General features: G+C 40.4%; 1 protein-coding gene across 1 annotated transcript in view; it reads left to right on the top strand.

The window, feature by feature from the left end:
• Fbn2 (fibrillin 2) overlaps window positions 1-14,566 on the top strand; it is a 216,978-nt gene that overhangs the window by 108,840 nt on the left and 93,572 nt on the right. Inside the window, exons 12-16 of the mRNA XM_052742225.1 lie at window positions 4,388-4,507; window positions 5,417-5,542; window positions 6,647-6,769; window positions 8,419-8,541; window positions 13,088-13,240. Of these exons, the coding sequence (XP_052598185.1) occupies window positions 4,388-4,507; window positions 5,417-5,542; window positions 6,647-6,769; window positions 8,419-8,541; window positions 13,088-13,240 (645 nt within the window). The remainder of the gene's footprint in view (window positions 1-4,387; window positions 4,508-5,416; window positions 5,543-6,646; window positions 6,770-8,418; window positions 8,542-13,087; window positions 13,241-14,566) is intronic.

Below are 14,566 nucleotides of genomic sequence, written 5' to 3'. Positions count from 1 at the left end.
CTTTGCCCTGTCACTGAAAATGTCCACACAGTGAAGAAGGCAGTGGCATCTTCAAGTGATTGTGAAAAATCTTTTTCATCATGTTCCTGAAATCCCAGTGGCTTCCAGGAGCCGTTACACTAGATCTTGACAGTGGTTATTATAGAGACTCCTCAGCTTGGTCCTGAGCCATATATGAACTCAGAGACCATTCTCTCTCTCTCTCTCTCTCTCTCTCTCTCTCTCTCTCTCTCTCTCTCTCTCTCTCTCTCTCTCACACACACACACACACACACACACACACACACAATTTATTTTTTCTTTTCCATTTTTTTATGACAGAGTCTCACTGTATACCTCTGGCTATTCCTGGAACTCACTATTTTGACCAGGCTGGCCTCAAACTCATAAAGCTCTACCTGCCTCTGCCTCCCGAGTGCTATGATTAAAGGCGTGTGCTACCATGCTTGGCTAGAAGCCATTTTCTCACAGACTTAAAAGGTCGTCTCGGAAGGGCTGAGTCCCTACATTCTATCTCTTTGATTTAGAGTCATGTGACATGACAGTGGAAAGGAAGACAAGGAGAGATCTCCGACTCAGAAGCAGCTTCCACGGGAGCTGCCCCCTTGCCAGCTGGATAAATCAGAATTTCCCTGGAGGGGTTAAGGAACGCCACAATCAGCACGTCTCCTTTTCCCTGCTAAGTTCTGAACAATTGGAGACAAACACAACCCACTCCAGATGGTGTTGTACAGATACTGAAAATTCCATCTGAACACGTTGTTTAGGTTCCTCATTTGGGCTTCCAGGTCTTGAGTCTGGAAGCACATGGTCATGATCTGTAGAAATGCCCTGTACTTTCAGATAAGAGTCACAGGTGTGCCTATTTGCCCATCTTTAGACTCACGCCTAGAAAGGCCAGATGGAGCCTCACTAGAGGCTTTGATTTGTCCAAGTTGACTTCTCTTTGCAGATGCCACACCTTGAACTTCATCCCTCAGAAAGCCATTGGCGTGAGTGTTGCTCACCTCACCCATAGATGGTCCATAGACCACACTCAGCCAGATGCCTAGGAGATGAGTTTTGTTTCAAGTTTAACGTTGAAGGGCCTGATGTGTTAAGCCCCAGGAAGGAAGGATTCTTGTCATACTTTTTATCACCTCTGCCTAATGTGGTGTTGGATTTATATATCCACATGGTTTAATATGTTAGGGGAACCTAGATCTTCTACAGTTTGCCCAGATATACACATTTACAGTATAGACGGATCTCATCATTCAATCCATCAACAATGAAAAACCCCATCAAGGTTCTCTTTCACACTATTATAATGCACACAGGCATAGCTTAATACTGCAGCACATTTTCAGGTAAAACATAAGTTTTTGGTCTTTCTAAACCTACTATTCTCTTTCTGATGTCAGCTTTTAATCATTTGAAGTTCATGAACAAATTAGCATTTTAGAAAAAAACCCTGACTGAATACTTAACTAATATTTAATATTCCTAGTAGCCAGAATAAGAATGGTACCTCCTTAAAATGTGCCAGTGTTTTGAGGTGTGACAAATTGCCATTTATATTTGGGAACTTCTGTTAGATACTTGCTAAAGCATAAAGAAATCACTATGTTAAACATTTAAAAAAAAACAGCCTTTGGCCCTTTTTGCTTCTAGGAGAATTACCCTCAACTGAAAGCAGTTACATTTATTCACCATGTTCCTCTTATTTTCTTGTTTGACTCTTACCATGAAATTCTGTAATGCCTAGTGCCTGTCTGATTCACATGGTTGTTAAAATAATTTTACTTCATATCATTTCATGATAGGACAATAGGAAATAAATGCATTCCTTTTCTGCCATGGGTAATACAGAGCTCTTCAAATTAAGTATTTTCTAAACTGATATATAAAATATTTTTTCAAGGCTAAACTTTTAAACTCAAATAGTGTCTGAAAATTCAACAACTTCAATAATCAATACTTTCACAATTCTTTCCCTTGTTTTAGAAGTCTAAGATTCCCATGAATTCTTCTTAATATTACTCAGTTCTTAATGGAGTCTTAGAAAAAGCCACAGTGTAGTGACTATGGTAGTTGTTTATCTCTGCCCCTTTAAGAAAGATAAATGTGGTCACTTTGCATTACTGGAATGTGAGACACATAATAGAGAAGAGACAGAAAATGCATGATTCAGAAGACAGTGATAGTGACTTGTGGTTGTTGTGAAGCCAAATCTCTAGCAGCTCAGGGTGGAGCTTAATGATGAAGTGCTTGTCTGCGTGCATAAGGCCGTGAATTTGATCCCCAGAACTATAAAAAATAGATAAAAATGATTCAGTTAAATATCATAATTCAACTGGGCATGGTGGTGCATGCCTTTAATCCCAGCACCCAGGAGAAGCAGACAGATCTCTGAGTTTGAGGCCAGCCTGGTCTACAGAGTGAGTTTCAGGACAGCCAAGGCTATATAGAGAGACACCCTGCCTCAAAAACAAAACAAACCAAAATCATAATCCTGTTAAACAAACAAAAAAGCAACAAATGAGGTTTAAAAGGCACTTGGAATCATAAAGCAACTTGATTAATTTGCCAATGAAGAAATAAAAATAAATGAACAGATACAGCCTGTCGGTTGGCTGGACCCTTGAAGACTAAGGAGACAGCTCTGGTGTCACTGAGTGATGGTGGTCGGAAGAGTTGTCATGGCAACAATAAGCCATGGGAGCAGGTCCTTAAGGGAGAAAGACATGCTGAGACACTGTAGACTCTTCCAGTTTGCCGTGGCTTCCCAGACCATTACCTGGAAAGAGGGGGTTGGGTGTGTGGTCTCTCAAATGCTTCATGTAAGCAGTTTTACAGTGGGACTTCCGTCAAGATCCATCTGTGGATCCTGTTTAATGGTTGGACGTCAGTAATGTCCGTCTGGATAAACGAAGCGGTTTTCCACAGTGCAGACTGGAGAAGCAGCCCTGCACAGTGGAAAGTGCTGATTGTTCCTTTATGTGCTTGCTAATGCTCTGAACTCTCTCTCTCCCGTTCTGCTTCATTCCTTTGGCTCAGTAGCATTGATGTTATCAACCCAAAGTGTCAATGTAAGTGAGTCTTAATGGGCTGCAAGGGCCTTTACATGAATTGAAAAAGCATTTAATCCTGTTATACTCTGTTGTCTTCATTTTATTCACCGTGAGGTTTTGTTTTGCTGCCCCCCTGCCCCCACTTCTTTTTACCAGAAAGGGTTTAATTGCACTCCCTCTGAAAGTTTATATAAACGAGGCTGGTGTGTTTGAGGGAGTGCAGTCCTGGGGCAGGAACATCTGTGGAAAGAGCAGTCTCTTTATTGAAATGGTCACCCTGCGAGTTGATGACCTTGCGGCTTTCTCCAGTTTAACCAAAATTGCAAGGCTAACAGCTTCTCCGGGTACCTGTGATGGCTAACCATGGCACCAGCTTTTTGACTTGCCAGCGTTCGTCATGTTATTTAGTGAGCCTTGCTAAGGGAAGACAAATTCAGCTTCCACTGGCACAAGTGATTTCCCTGGGATTTGCCTGGTCTGAATTGTCAGTCTAGTCCTGGGTTTTACACACCCAAAGCTCTGTAATGGAGTCACATTTAATTGTTCCTTAGGAGACCTTACATGAAAACTTCAGCTTTCTTGTCTTTCAAATCAGATAGTAATTGCATCAGATCTTATTTTCTGTGAGAAAAAATCCTCAGTGCCAATTTTAAGGCCTGCACGAAATCTGAAGTTAATGGGGGGAAAATAGATTTTTTTCTATATCAGTTTTCATTGTCTGCGTACTTTATGTTTTTTTTTTTTTAACTACAAAATAAAGCCTCGGTGAATACCTAGTTGTGCTTATATAGATGAGTCCACAACGCAGTAACCAAAAAAGTCCATAGTCCAGTCTTTAAAACTAACAGTATTGACCACATGTAGTGTTCATATGTGTGCGCGTATGCATGCGTGTATGCGTGCGTGCGTGCGTGCGTGCGTGCATGTGTATCTTTAGAAACCCTTCATGTTCTCATGACATTGTCTAAGCCCTTAAGCTATTATCTTACCTAGATTGCTGTAGTTACTGAGTGTTATAGTCTGTTGGAACTCACATTGTTGTTTTTTAAGGCCTGTGCCCTTAATCACTGGGCATTATTCCAGTTGGAAAAAAAACCATTATTTCCTAATTAAAGCAAATTCTCTAGTACTCACCAATAAGTATTATTTTTGTAAATCTTCACATTGGACTGTATATTTGAAGAAAGGAATTTCCATTCATTTATAAATACTCCACTATTTAGACTATTACCATGGGCTGGCCCTCTCTCAAGTTTGGGGAGGCTAAATGCACTTTAAACAAACATTTCTACAAATTGAGTGACGTCTGTAATGATTTCTTTTGCTCCTCACAGATGTTGACGAATGCACATCAAATCCCTGCACTAATGGAGATTGTGTTAATACACCTGGATCCTATTACTGTAAATGTCACGCTGGATTCCAGAGGACTCCTACGAAGCAAGCATGCATTGGTAAAGCAGGGTTTCTACACACAGAAAACAGTGCAATGAAATCGAGTCAGCAAGGCTGTCGAAGTCAAAGGAAACTTATTGAAGTTTCTAAGAGACGCGAATTACTTCGGCGCTGTTACGCTGTGGATTTGTTTTATAATGCCCTTGGAGAATCTCCCTTTAAACATAGGCACTGTGTGTGCACGTATAACCCAGGCAATGTAGTTATCTGGCTTCAGAAACCTGTAGTCTGCCTTCTTTGCCTCCTCAACAGCACAGCTTCCTTCCTCCCGGTAACGCCAGATTTCCCCTTCACTGAGCTTCATATTTATAGTCGTTTTCAACGACTGTTGTCTTTGAGCCCCACTCACAATCCAACACCACATCACGCTTTGTCTGTCGTCACAGCCTCAATGCTTCAGCCGCCACCATCATCATCCAAAACCTACCTCACTGCTGACTCATCTCAGAATCCATTTACCAGGCAGCTTCACTTGTCTTTTCATTTCCTCTTCGCCCACGGGCACTTGGTGGTCTGAATCGACTCTCTCCTTGCAATCATTATATTGCTCTTCACCCAGGAACCCTGCAGCCTCTTTTACTTCCAACTTTTCAGGTCTTCGTCCATTATGCCCAAAATGACTGCATCCATAATTCCAGCCTTCTCCTCCCCACTCCTAAGCTCACTGCACCCCATTTCCTTCTTGCTTTCGCTCCCTCTTCACCTACTATCTGGTCTGTAGAACTGCTCACACTTTCTGTGCAAGAAGAAAAGCTAGTGAGGGACGAAAATGTTGCTGAGAAAGCAACACAATCTTGGGTATCGTGTGTGAAAACACAGTGAGTATTTCAAGTGGCATGCATTGTCTTAGTGTTTTAATTGACACGCACTACAGAGGAACACTGTCTGGCTCTCTTTAATCATCTCAGATATCGATGAGTGCATCCAGAATGGAGTTCTTTGTAAAAACGGCCGCTGCGTGAACACCGACGGAAGTTTCCAATGCATTTGCAATGCTGGCTTTGAGTTAACCACAGATGGGAAAAACTGTGTCGGTATGGAATTTGTTTCTAAAAAGACGGGTTTTAGAGGATAGACCTTTGATTTAGAACCATATAGATGATTTTTACAAAGGTGTCCACACCTCGTGGGTGAAAGAAAGCTGGTCACGTAACTTAGGTAAATAAAATACAGACGCATTTAACATTGAGTATAGGAGAGAAGCCATAGTTAATCAGTAATGTCACAACAACTCATAATTTATGACTGCTCATCTTTTTCCTATACAGTACATATTTAAGTATAAGTAACAGTTATTCCTCGGCAGTGTGCTGTATTTTAGGTGCTAGGGTCATAACACTGATAGGATAGAGAAGAGGCAGCCTCTTTCTGAATTTGGGAGAATACAGCAATGTTGGTGTCCACAGTCACCAATTGGCATGCTTGGCATGCCGGTAGTCTTTGACTGGCATGCTTGGCTGAGCAATAGATGCCAACAGAGAAGTGGAACTCACACATTCACTAAGGGAAGCCCAGGTCATTTCACCAGCAATGAGGCTTACCATTAATTCCATTGCAAACCTAAGGCCCACCGAAACCTTGTTACCTTTTCGAGAAAACAAGGCACCACTGATGTTTATATGGTTTCAAAGGCAACTAAACGTAAGTTGTATTCCTTGCCTTTCCATTCATATGGAAGCTCCCTCCCAGTCTCCACACACCGTTGTCTTCACGCATGAGGCTTTCTTGTTTTGAAAGGTGAAGTGAACCAATGCCCAGCCCTGAAAACACTTCCACACAAGCAACATTATACAGACAGGGCAGGCTGTGTTTATGTGTTCAGGAATATCAGCAACCAGTGGGAAAGAGGCCATAAATGTGAAAGACAGCAAAGAAGGTACATGAGAGGGTTTGGAGAGAGGCAGAGGAAGGGAGAAATGGTGTCATGATATCATAATCTCAAAGTAAAAGCTAAATGATGCAAAAAAAGTAAAATAGGACCCACAAGGACAGGACTCATCTGTGAGGTCGTTTTGACTGGAGATCATGGAAGGAGAGAGAGAGAGAGAGAGAGAGAGAGAGAGAGAGAGAGAGAGAGAGAGAGACTGACTTGGTTCTTTTGAGGCCAGGGGTCCAAGTCACTCTGTCTTCTGCCGCAGACCATGATGAATGCACAACTACCAACATGTGTTTGAATGGAATGTGCATCAATGAGGATGGTAGCTTCAAATGCATATGCAAGCCAGGCTTTGTTCTGGCGCCAAACGGCCGCTACTGCACAGGTATGTACCACTCTGAGATAAGAGAGTCGCCGTGATTGGAACCATCCTTTCCTTGTCTGTGGGTCATAGAGGAATAATTCCATTTTCCTTCCTTCAATTTCATGTTTTTCACATCTCCTGCTAGATCAGCAAGGCAGATAGATGTCTAAAGCTTCCTGGGGAAAGATACACTGTGAACTGAGAAACAATAACGTCTTTGCAAAATAACAATGGTATAGGAGACACTAAGGGTGTGGCAAATTGATTTTATCAAGTCTAAAGAAAGCAATACAGAAATAATTTCTTGTGACTTGTTGGCTAAATGAGTAAGAGTAAGCAGAAACCTTGAAAAATCGTCATTTATATATATTCCCAGGCCTGGATTTTCCAGGGTCACTTTTTTTGGGCACAGTATCACATCTTTTCCATAGCACTAATCTACAGGTTGTTAGGAAACACATCATGATTTTATAATCTTAATTTAATTAAGTGAAGACATAATTTGAATGTTTTCATTAGCCATTTTGTTTACGAAGCCATTTTGGTGACCGAATTCTAGTGATAATTTTAATAATCAAATTAGAGTCCTCCTGGAAATCTGTGACACTGTATGATGTTCTTACTCACAAGCAGCACTTTGTAACACAGAATTCATTTTGTGGTTTCATCTTGGAAGCAAACTTTTATTTTTACTTCGGTTTCCTCCCTTAGAGGAAATCAACTCAATGAATGCTTTCTGCCTTCAATTTCACCAATCTACCAGAATAAAATAAGATTTGCTACCAATTCCTGTGATTTCACTGAAATTCCAAGACAGTAGGGATACAAAGTAGGACTAAGTTCATGTGTAACAAATAACTTTGACTTTGGAAAAAATAGAAAAAGAAAAAAGAAAAGAAAAGAAAGGGAATACAGGATGAAGTGGAAAAGCTATTGCTTTGACCTGAAATCTCAAGGTCAATTGACTGAGATTTAACACAGGAGAGGTGTTACCAGCATTTCTCTGTATCATGCAGCATTGCATGACAGTCTGGAACTTCGTGGTTTCAGGGTTTCCTAGCAAAGTTAAATGCATGTATATAGATGACTTTGGCTTCCCCCATGGGAATTTCTCTTCTGGAAATTATTTTTCATCAATTTTCTCACTACAAATGTCAGACTCTAGATGACTTGAAATGGCCATCACTTCTCAGTTCTGTGTCTGGGGTGTGTTTCTGCTGTTGAGAATGCCACTTCATATTGGGCATCATGTGATAAATGCCAGAGAACTGAAGATGACAAGGAATATCTCAGCTTATTTTGTTAATAAAATGTTGAGATTAATGTCAAAAACCATCTATTTCTGTGTGGAAAAAATATTGCAAAAATTGATCATAGATTTGTAGATTTTTGCTTCACTTAATTTGAATTAAATATTATTAGTAGTAAACAAAGTAATCAAATAAACAATAGGCATTATTAGATTCTTTCTTTTCCTCAATGCATACAGCAGATCTTATTCTGCCTTCTACAAAATGTGCTTGAGAGGACTATATTTTTATAGTTGGTCAGTTGCTATTTTTATATATTTTCCTGCAAGTTACTCAGTTGAAAGGCTGGTAGGATAGACCAGTTCAGCCAGCACTGTCTACTACTTTGTAATGGACCAGCTTCTGTCCCCCTCTGGGCAGATGTTGACGAATGCCAGACCCCAGGCATCTGCATGAATGGGCACTGCATCAACAAGGAGGGATCCTTCCGCTGTGACTGTCCCCCTGGCCTGGCTGTGGGAGTAGATGGACGTGTATGTGTTGGTAAGTAAGCGTTCTGTAATGGCCCGATGGTCCCAAGTGGTCTCTGAAAACATAAAATAGAATATATCTACATAGAGGAATAGTGATACTCAACCACAACCGAATGCATGCTGAAACACAGGGAAGGCTTAACCATATGCCAAGTGAAAGGAATCCATTTCAAAAAGGCCATATTGTGTATGGTGTCATTTATAGGAAAGGCCCAGAATAGGCCAGTCTGCATTCATTCATTGTGATGGCTTATAGCAGAAAGGACGGGGTGACAGGGGAAGAAAATGATAACTGAAGGACATGCAAATGTTCTAAAATCCAATTGTGAGTGCTCTTAAAACGTAGTTTCGATGGGTAAATTCTATAGCTCGTGCATTATATCTTAATACAACTGTTACAAAAATGAGACCCCCAGACTGTCTCCTTTCAAAGCTTCTGATAATATACAAAGAAACAGAGTTTTGAATTCAGCAGGCATTCGTGTTATTATTAATAGCAGATATGATTATAGTTACATTCATGTAAACTCTTACTTTTATCTGAACAAAGCTTGAATCATAAGTGACTTGTACCGTAGAAGTGTACTGATTTCTAAAGCCTCAAGTTTTTAAGATTAATCCTCACCACAATAAACTACTAAAGGGAAAATAGGAGACTGAATGTACATTTTACTGTAAGCCATTATGAATTCCTTTTGGAAATATTTGCTGAATGGATGCCATGAAAATGAATCAAAATGATCATGGAGTGCCTTTCAAAAGACAGGCAAGAATGTGTGTGAGATGCTGTGGGCACCTCAAGACCTAAGCCACAATGCTGCAGTGATACCGAGAGTCGAGAAGTTAGGAAGACACATTCATGGGATTTTCCCTTCCGAGTGCTTCTGTGAAGCTTGAAGGATGAGCTGATCATTTTGCACCCTCTGATTTTCAGCTTAGGCAGGAAAACGGCAAGGCTGGTTTGAAAGTGTATTTTTGAGAGAAAGGAAATTCTTTAGCCCTAGTTGTTAATACTTTACTTCTAACTCTTGAATCCCAGGAGGGGTTAGGAGAGACAAGGAAGGGCCGGCAGATGGAAATCATCTGTTCTCTCAGACTCATCCTGTGTCCAGCCCAGGCTGCATTTCAGCCTGCAGGTTGTCAGCAACTTATCCAGGGGAATTTCAAATATAGCAGCCAGAAGAATGTAGCTCCTTCCTGTGCGGAGAGCTGAAGTATTTCCAGTTGCCTTAAAACACTTAGTTGCATTTTGTCTACACCTACGTGATTCCATTGAAATCTAAAGTGAACATAAAGCTGGTTTAGAAAGGAGAGATGATTTTTATTTCAAGCAGCCAATTTATGAATATTTTTCATGAAATTGAGGTTCAAAACCAAGGATTCTTTCTTTTATCCACATTCAGGGAACACATCAGAAATCATTGGAATGCCTTTGTGAATTTTTTCATCATGGATTTCAGCTTTTTAAAATAAGAGCACATTGTTTGAGTGGGAAATTATATATTGCTATTCTCACACTGTGGAAGATTTCTTCAGTCCACCCAATAAACAATGGGAACCATTCCCTACTATGTTAGGAAGAAGTCACTCCCATGAGTTATTTGAATTGGCTCTTTAACTTAGGTTTCTTGTTTATATCTTTGTTTCTATAATAATTGAGTTTTTTAACTTTCATAAAATTAAGCTATGGTTTTAATTAGTGTACTGAAGAACCGTGATTCACAAACAGACAAAACTTATGTTTCCATGCCATCCCCATCCTTTTAAATTTTATTTTTTAGTTTTTTTTTTTTTCAGTAGACAAAGTGGATCCTGTAATGAAGGAAGAAAACTCGGTCTATTCTATAACTTAACTTTTAGGTAACAAGAAAATTCTATGAAGATTTTATATAATGAGAATAATCTGAATTTAGAAATTAGAATGTTCACTAGCATGTATTAATTAATATTCCTAGCTGGGTTTTAAATAACAAATTCCCTTCTAAGCTCCGCTCTTCAGTGAGGGAGGGTTTTGGAGTGCAGGGAGAGAGGCCGGACGGTGGAAGTAGGAATTCTTTGTGGTACTGGAACTGCCCTAGGGTGGCTTCAAGATTTCCCAGCTTTGCAAATATTTAAAGCCACCTTCTTCCTGTGTGCTTGCTACAAAGGCCCTCTCTTCATGTGACCCACCCCAAAGACATACTATCCACTGCCCACTGTGACCTGAGGCTCACACTCCCACCATCTGTTCCTCACTCACACGGCACACATCATGGCCCTGGACTTGCCTGTTATACCTCCCAAGCAGGACTGAATAAAAAGTCCTTCCAGGGATACCATGGTACTCTTTAGGTCTTGAAAAGATTTAAAGAAGAAGAACCTCAATTTATGACTCAGATTATGCACAAAAAAGCCTCTTTTAATAACTATTCTTTTAAGCATTAGATAGAGAGATAAATAGATAAGTGATGATAGATAGATAGATAGATAGATAGATAGATAGATAGATAGATAGATAGATAGACAGACAGGCAGACAGATAGGTAGACAGATAGGTATGTAGGTAGGTAGATAGATAGATAGATAGATAGATAGATAGATAGATAGATAGATAGATAGATAGATAGATATCCTTGATGTTGGACAGATATGAGGGATCAGTTATTAATTTCTTTCTATCTTCAGGATGGGATCTCAAAATTTGCCTTGCTTTTAGAAAATTTTCAGCTAAATTTTCTTTTTCAGCAGCCTTTTTTAAACACTAGCTTTAGAACATTGCATCATGTTTCCAAACACCAGCATTTTTGTTTCTAAAAAGTTACATTCTTTTCTTCACCAGTTCCATTATCTACCAGGTGTGTAGTGTTGGACAGGATACAGTCCCTCCCAGAAACTTTTTTTTCCTCTTTAGCTCTGTTGATTAAATATTGCTCCCGTAATTGGTTCCACAGCTTTCTGTCTACTTGCTTTTATTTTTTTACTAATTTAAGTTTATTCATTTATTATTTTTACCTTCATGTATGTGTTCCTGGGTGAGTTTATGTGCACCATGTATGTGCAGGAGAAAGTGCCAGATCCCCTGGAACTGGAGTTATAGGTGGTTATGGTTTTCCATGTGGGTTCGAGGAACCGAACCTGGATCCTCCACAAAAGCAGAAAGCACTTTAAGCCACTGAACCCTCTCCCCAGCCCAGTCAACTTGCTTTTGAAAACTGTCCATTGTATGTTCTTGTCCTGAAAACAGCAGTTACTTTGACCATACTCTGATCCCTTGCAAGGTTATTGGTAATCTCTAAAACTCTCACAGAAATCCTGTTGTAAATCCAGGCTGTGTTCCTCCGGGTTATGGTGATGATAAACTTGGGGCCCTCTTCCATGTGAAAACACAAACATCTCCTTGTTTAACAGAGCTGTAAGTCCGATTCCTTTCATGGTCAAAACTGCTAGGACCTAACAAAACATTAGAAGACACACTCTAAGAAACAGTTACAGTTATTTCCAACAACTTGTGAACAATGTGAGATACTTCCAATGGGGGCTATTCCCTGATGAAATTACCATGCTCTATTACTAAGAAACTACGCTGCTTCTCTGACTTTTAAGATAGTCTATTTTTTTAAATAGTTCATTATATACTGCCTCATAAAGCCATAACACATTTCATAAGACTCAGGAATGAGAGAATCAAGCAGAGTGGGGTTGTTTTAGGGGCATGGATGGGTACAGTGGCAAGAGGAGTTACCTTGGAAGCCACACAAGCCTATAGTCAATCCCAGCCTGGGCTTGTGACTTAGACCTATTTACATATTCTTCCTGGGCTCTAGAGTTGGTGACCTGACTGTTTCATGAGATCCTGTCTGCATAGACACCCAATACAGTGCCAGGACGGTGGTCCCTTGTCTTTTTCTTTCATTTTGAAACAGCGTCTCACTATGTAGCTGGCCTAGAACTCACTCTGTAGACCAGGCTAGCCTTGAACTCTCAGAGATCTGCCTGTCTCTGCCTCCTGAGTGCTGGGATTAGATTTGAGCACCGCCATACTCAGCTCATTTTTTTTCCTATTAGTTGAACATCAAAGATAAAAACATGGTCACCACCAGCATCCTGAGGATTGAAAAGAAAGATGACCTAATTTAAAAGGTCAAAGCAAGCAGTTTCCTAGACAACACTCTAATCATTTTAAAGCAGTTTATCCTCACTGCTCCTTAGAACTGCTGCAGCAGAAACAAGAGTTAAGTGCCAGGCTGAGGCTAGGACAGCTCCAAGATTAAAGCTCAAGGTGGTGCTTTTAACTGTCTCTATATCCTTACCCAATGAAAGACCTGTACGAATAGGTGGGAAGGTGGGTACCTGTGTGTCACAAGGTAGAGCTGGGGACCGCAGTTGTTGGCATGTTTTCAGTCATCCCCTTAGTCTACAAGCATATTTGTTCATTCCCCAACTTCGAAGAGGCTAAAGATGAATAAGAGGGAGTGGCGGGTGTTCTCTGAAAATCCCCAGTATAGCCAACTCTTAGGTTACAGAAGCTTTCCGTTTTACAGTCTCTGCCTCTCTTACCATGCGTCTATTTCCGGTAGACACTCACATGCGTAGTACCTGCTATGGCGGAATCAAGAAGGGAGTGTGTGTGCGTCCTTTCCCTGGAGCAGTGACCAAGTCTGAATGTTGCTGTGCTAATCCCGACTACGGATTTGGAGAGCCCTGCCAGCCTTGCCCTGCTAAAAATTCAGGTATTCACTTGTAGTAAGAAACTAGAAGCTCAGTAGTAGAATTTGCCCACAGATGATATTCACTCTGAAGTGTCTTGTCCTTATTCTGAATCGAAGAAGAAAAAGCTGAGTTTGCCTCGGTCTGTGAGGCGTGTGGTCAGAATTTGCAGAATGTGTGCATGCTTTCGCTGGACCCACAGTCATCACAGTGAACAGCAGCTATTTGCTCATGCAGCTGTGATTGTGGCACAGATTTTATATTCAAATGTTACCCTCAGTTCCCTTGATCAGTGTTGTTATGGAGAATATAAAATACCTCAATGAGTACTTGCCATTACTGAATTTATAAATACAAGACAATCTGATTGACTTTTGAAAAATCTTAACACCTTATAATGTCAAGCCCAAGGTCCATCCCAGTTGACTCTTGTTCATTCATGCTTTCAATGAGCTTCTGTGGTATATAAGTAAGTACAGTGGGGTTCAAAAATAAATTCCCTGCTGCTGCTGCTGCTGCTGCTGCTGCTGCTGCTGCTGCTGCTTCAGGTTGAAGATACTTGAGGTCACAGGCAGCAAACACGAATTACGCTGTAGTATGATCAGCACCGACAAGGGTCAGGACCAGAGAGCAGGGAGAGCACAAAGGCTGAAGCCGCAGTTACCTGGGGCAGTGAGGAGAGAGATGCTGATAGTTCTCTTTCCATGTGGAAGATGGGAGAAAACTTCTCCCAAAGTTGATGGGCTTTGAGTTCTGTTGAAAGTGTTAAATGGGTTATTCAAACCTTGGAAAAACATTCGATACATCTCGAATGACTGAATATGACATTTTCTCTTTCTTTTTTATTAAAGAGGGGAAATAAAATATACTAAACTACATATCAGGTATCAAAACACAGATTTAAACGGAAAGAAAGCATTTCCTATATCATCCCTTACTCTCCAAGGAACATAAATTAATCAGTAAGGAAAGTCAAAATGCTCTGCTGAAGAAAGCTTAGTACGCACAGAGTTTTGCAAAGGAGAACGTAAATGGTAGCTTTCCATGTGAAAAAAAAAAGTCTCCTATAAAAATTATAATGAGATTACAATTTTATTTGTCAGACTGAGGAAACTACAGGCAATTAATTTTTCCTGTGATGGGAAGATATGCCAAAACAAATACTCTTAAATGGCAGATGGATGAGTATTCTAGGAACAGGGAAGGGATGTTAACCTCAAAAGAAGCATGCACCCAGAGAAGTTTTACTTCCAAAAAATTAATTATTCAGGTAGCACAGCTCAAGTTGTCATTACTTGCCTAAGTTTCTGCAAGTTGGAAAGACCCAAGTACATCAGTAAGAGACCGAT

Source organism: Peromyscus californicus, unplaced genomic scaffold, assembly GCF_007827085.1.
Source record: "Peromyscus californicus insignis strain IS unplaced genomic scaffold, ASM782708v3 Scaffold_17__1_contigs__length_78620276, whole genome shotgun sequence".
In the NCBI taxonomy this organism is placed as follows: Eukaryota; Metazoa; Chordata; class Mammalia; order Rodentia; family Cricetidae; genus Peromyscus; species Peromyscus californicus.
The sequence above is the reverse complement of the archived record's forward strand: the minus strand, read 5'-3'. Positions and strand labels throughout refer to the sequence as shown.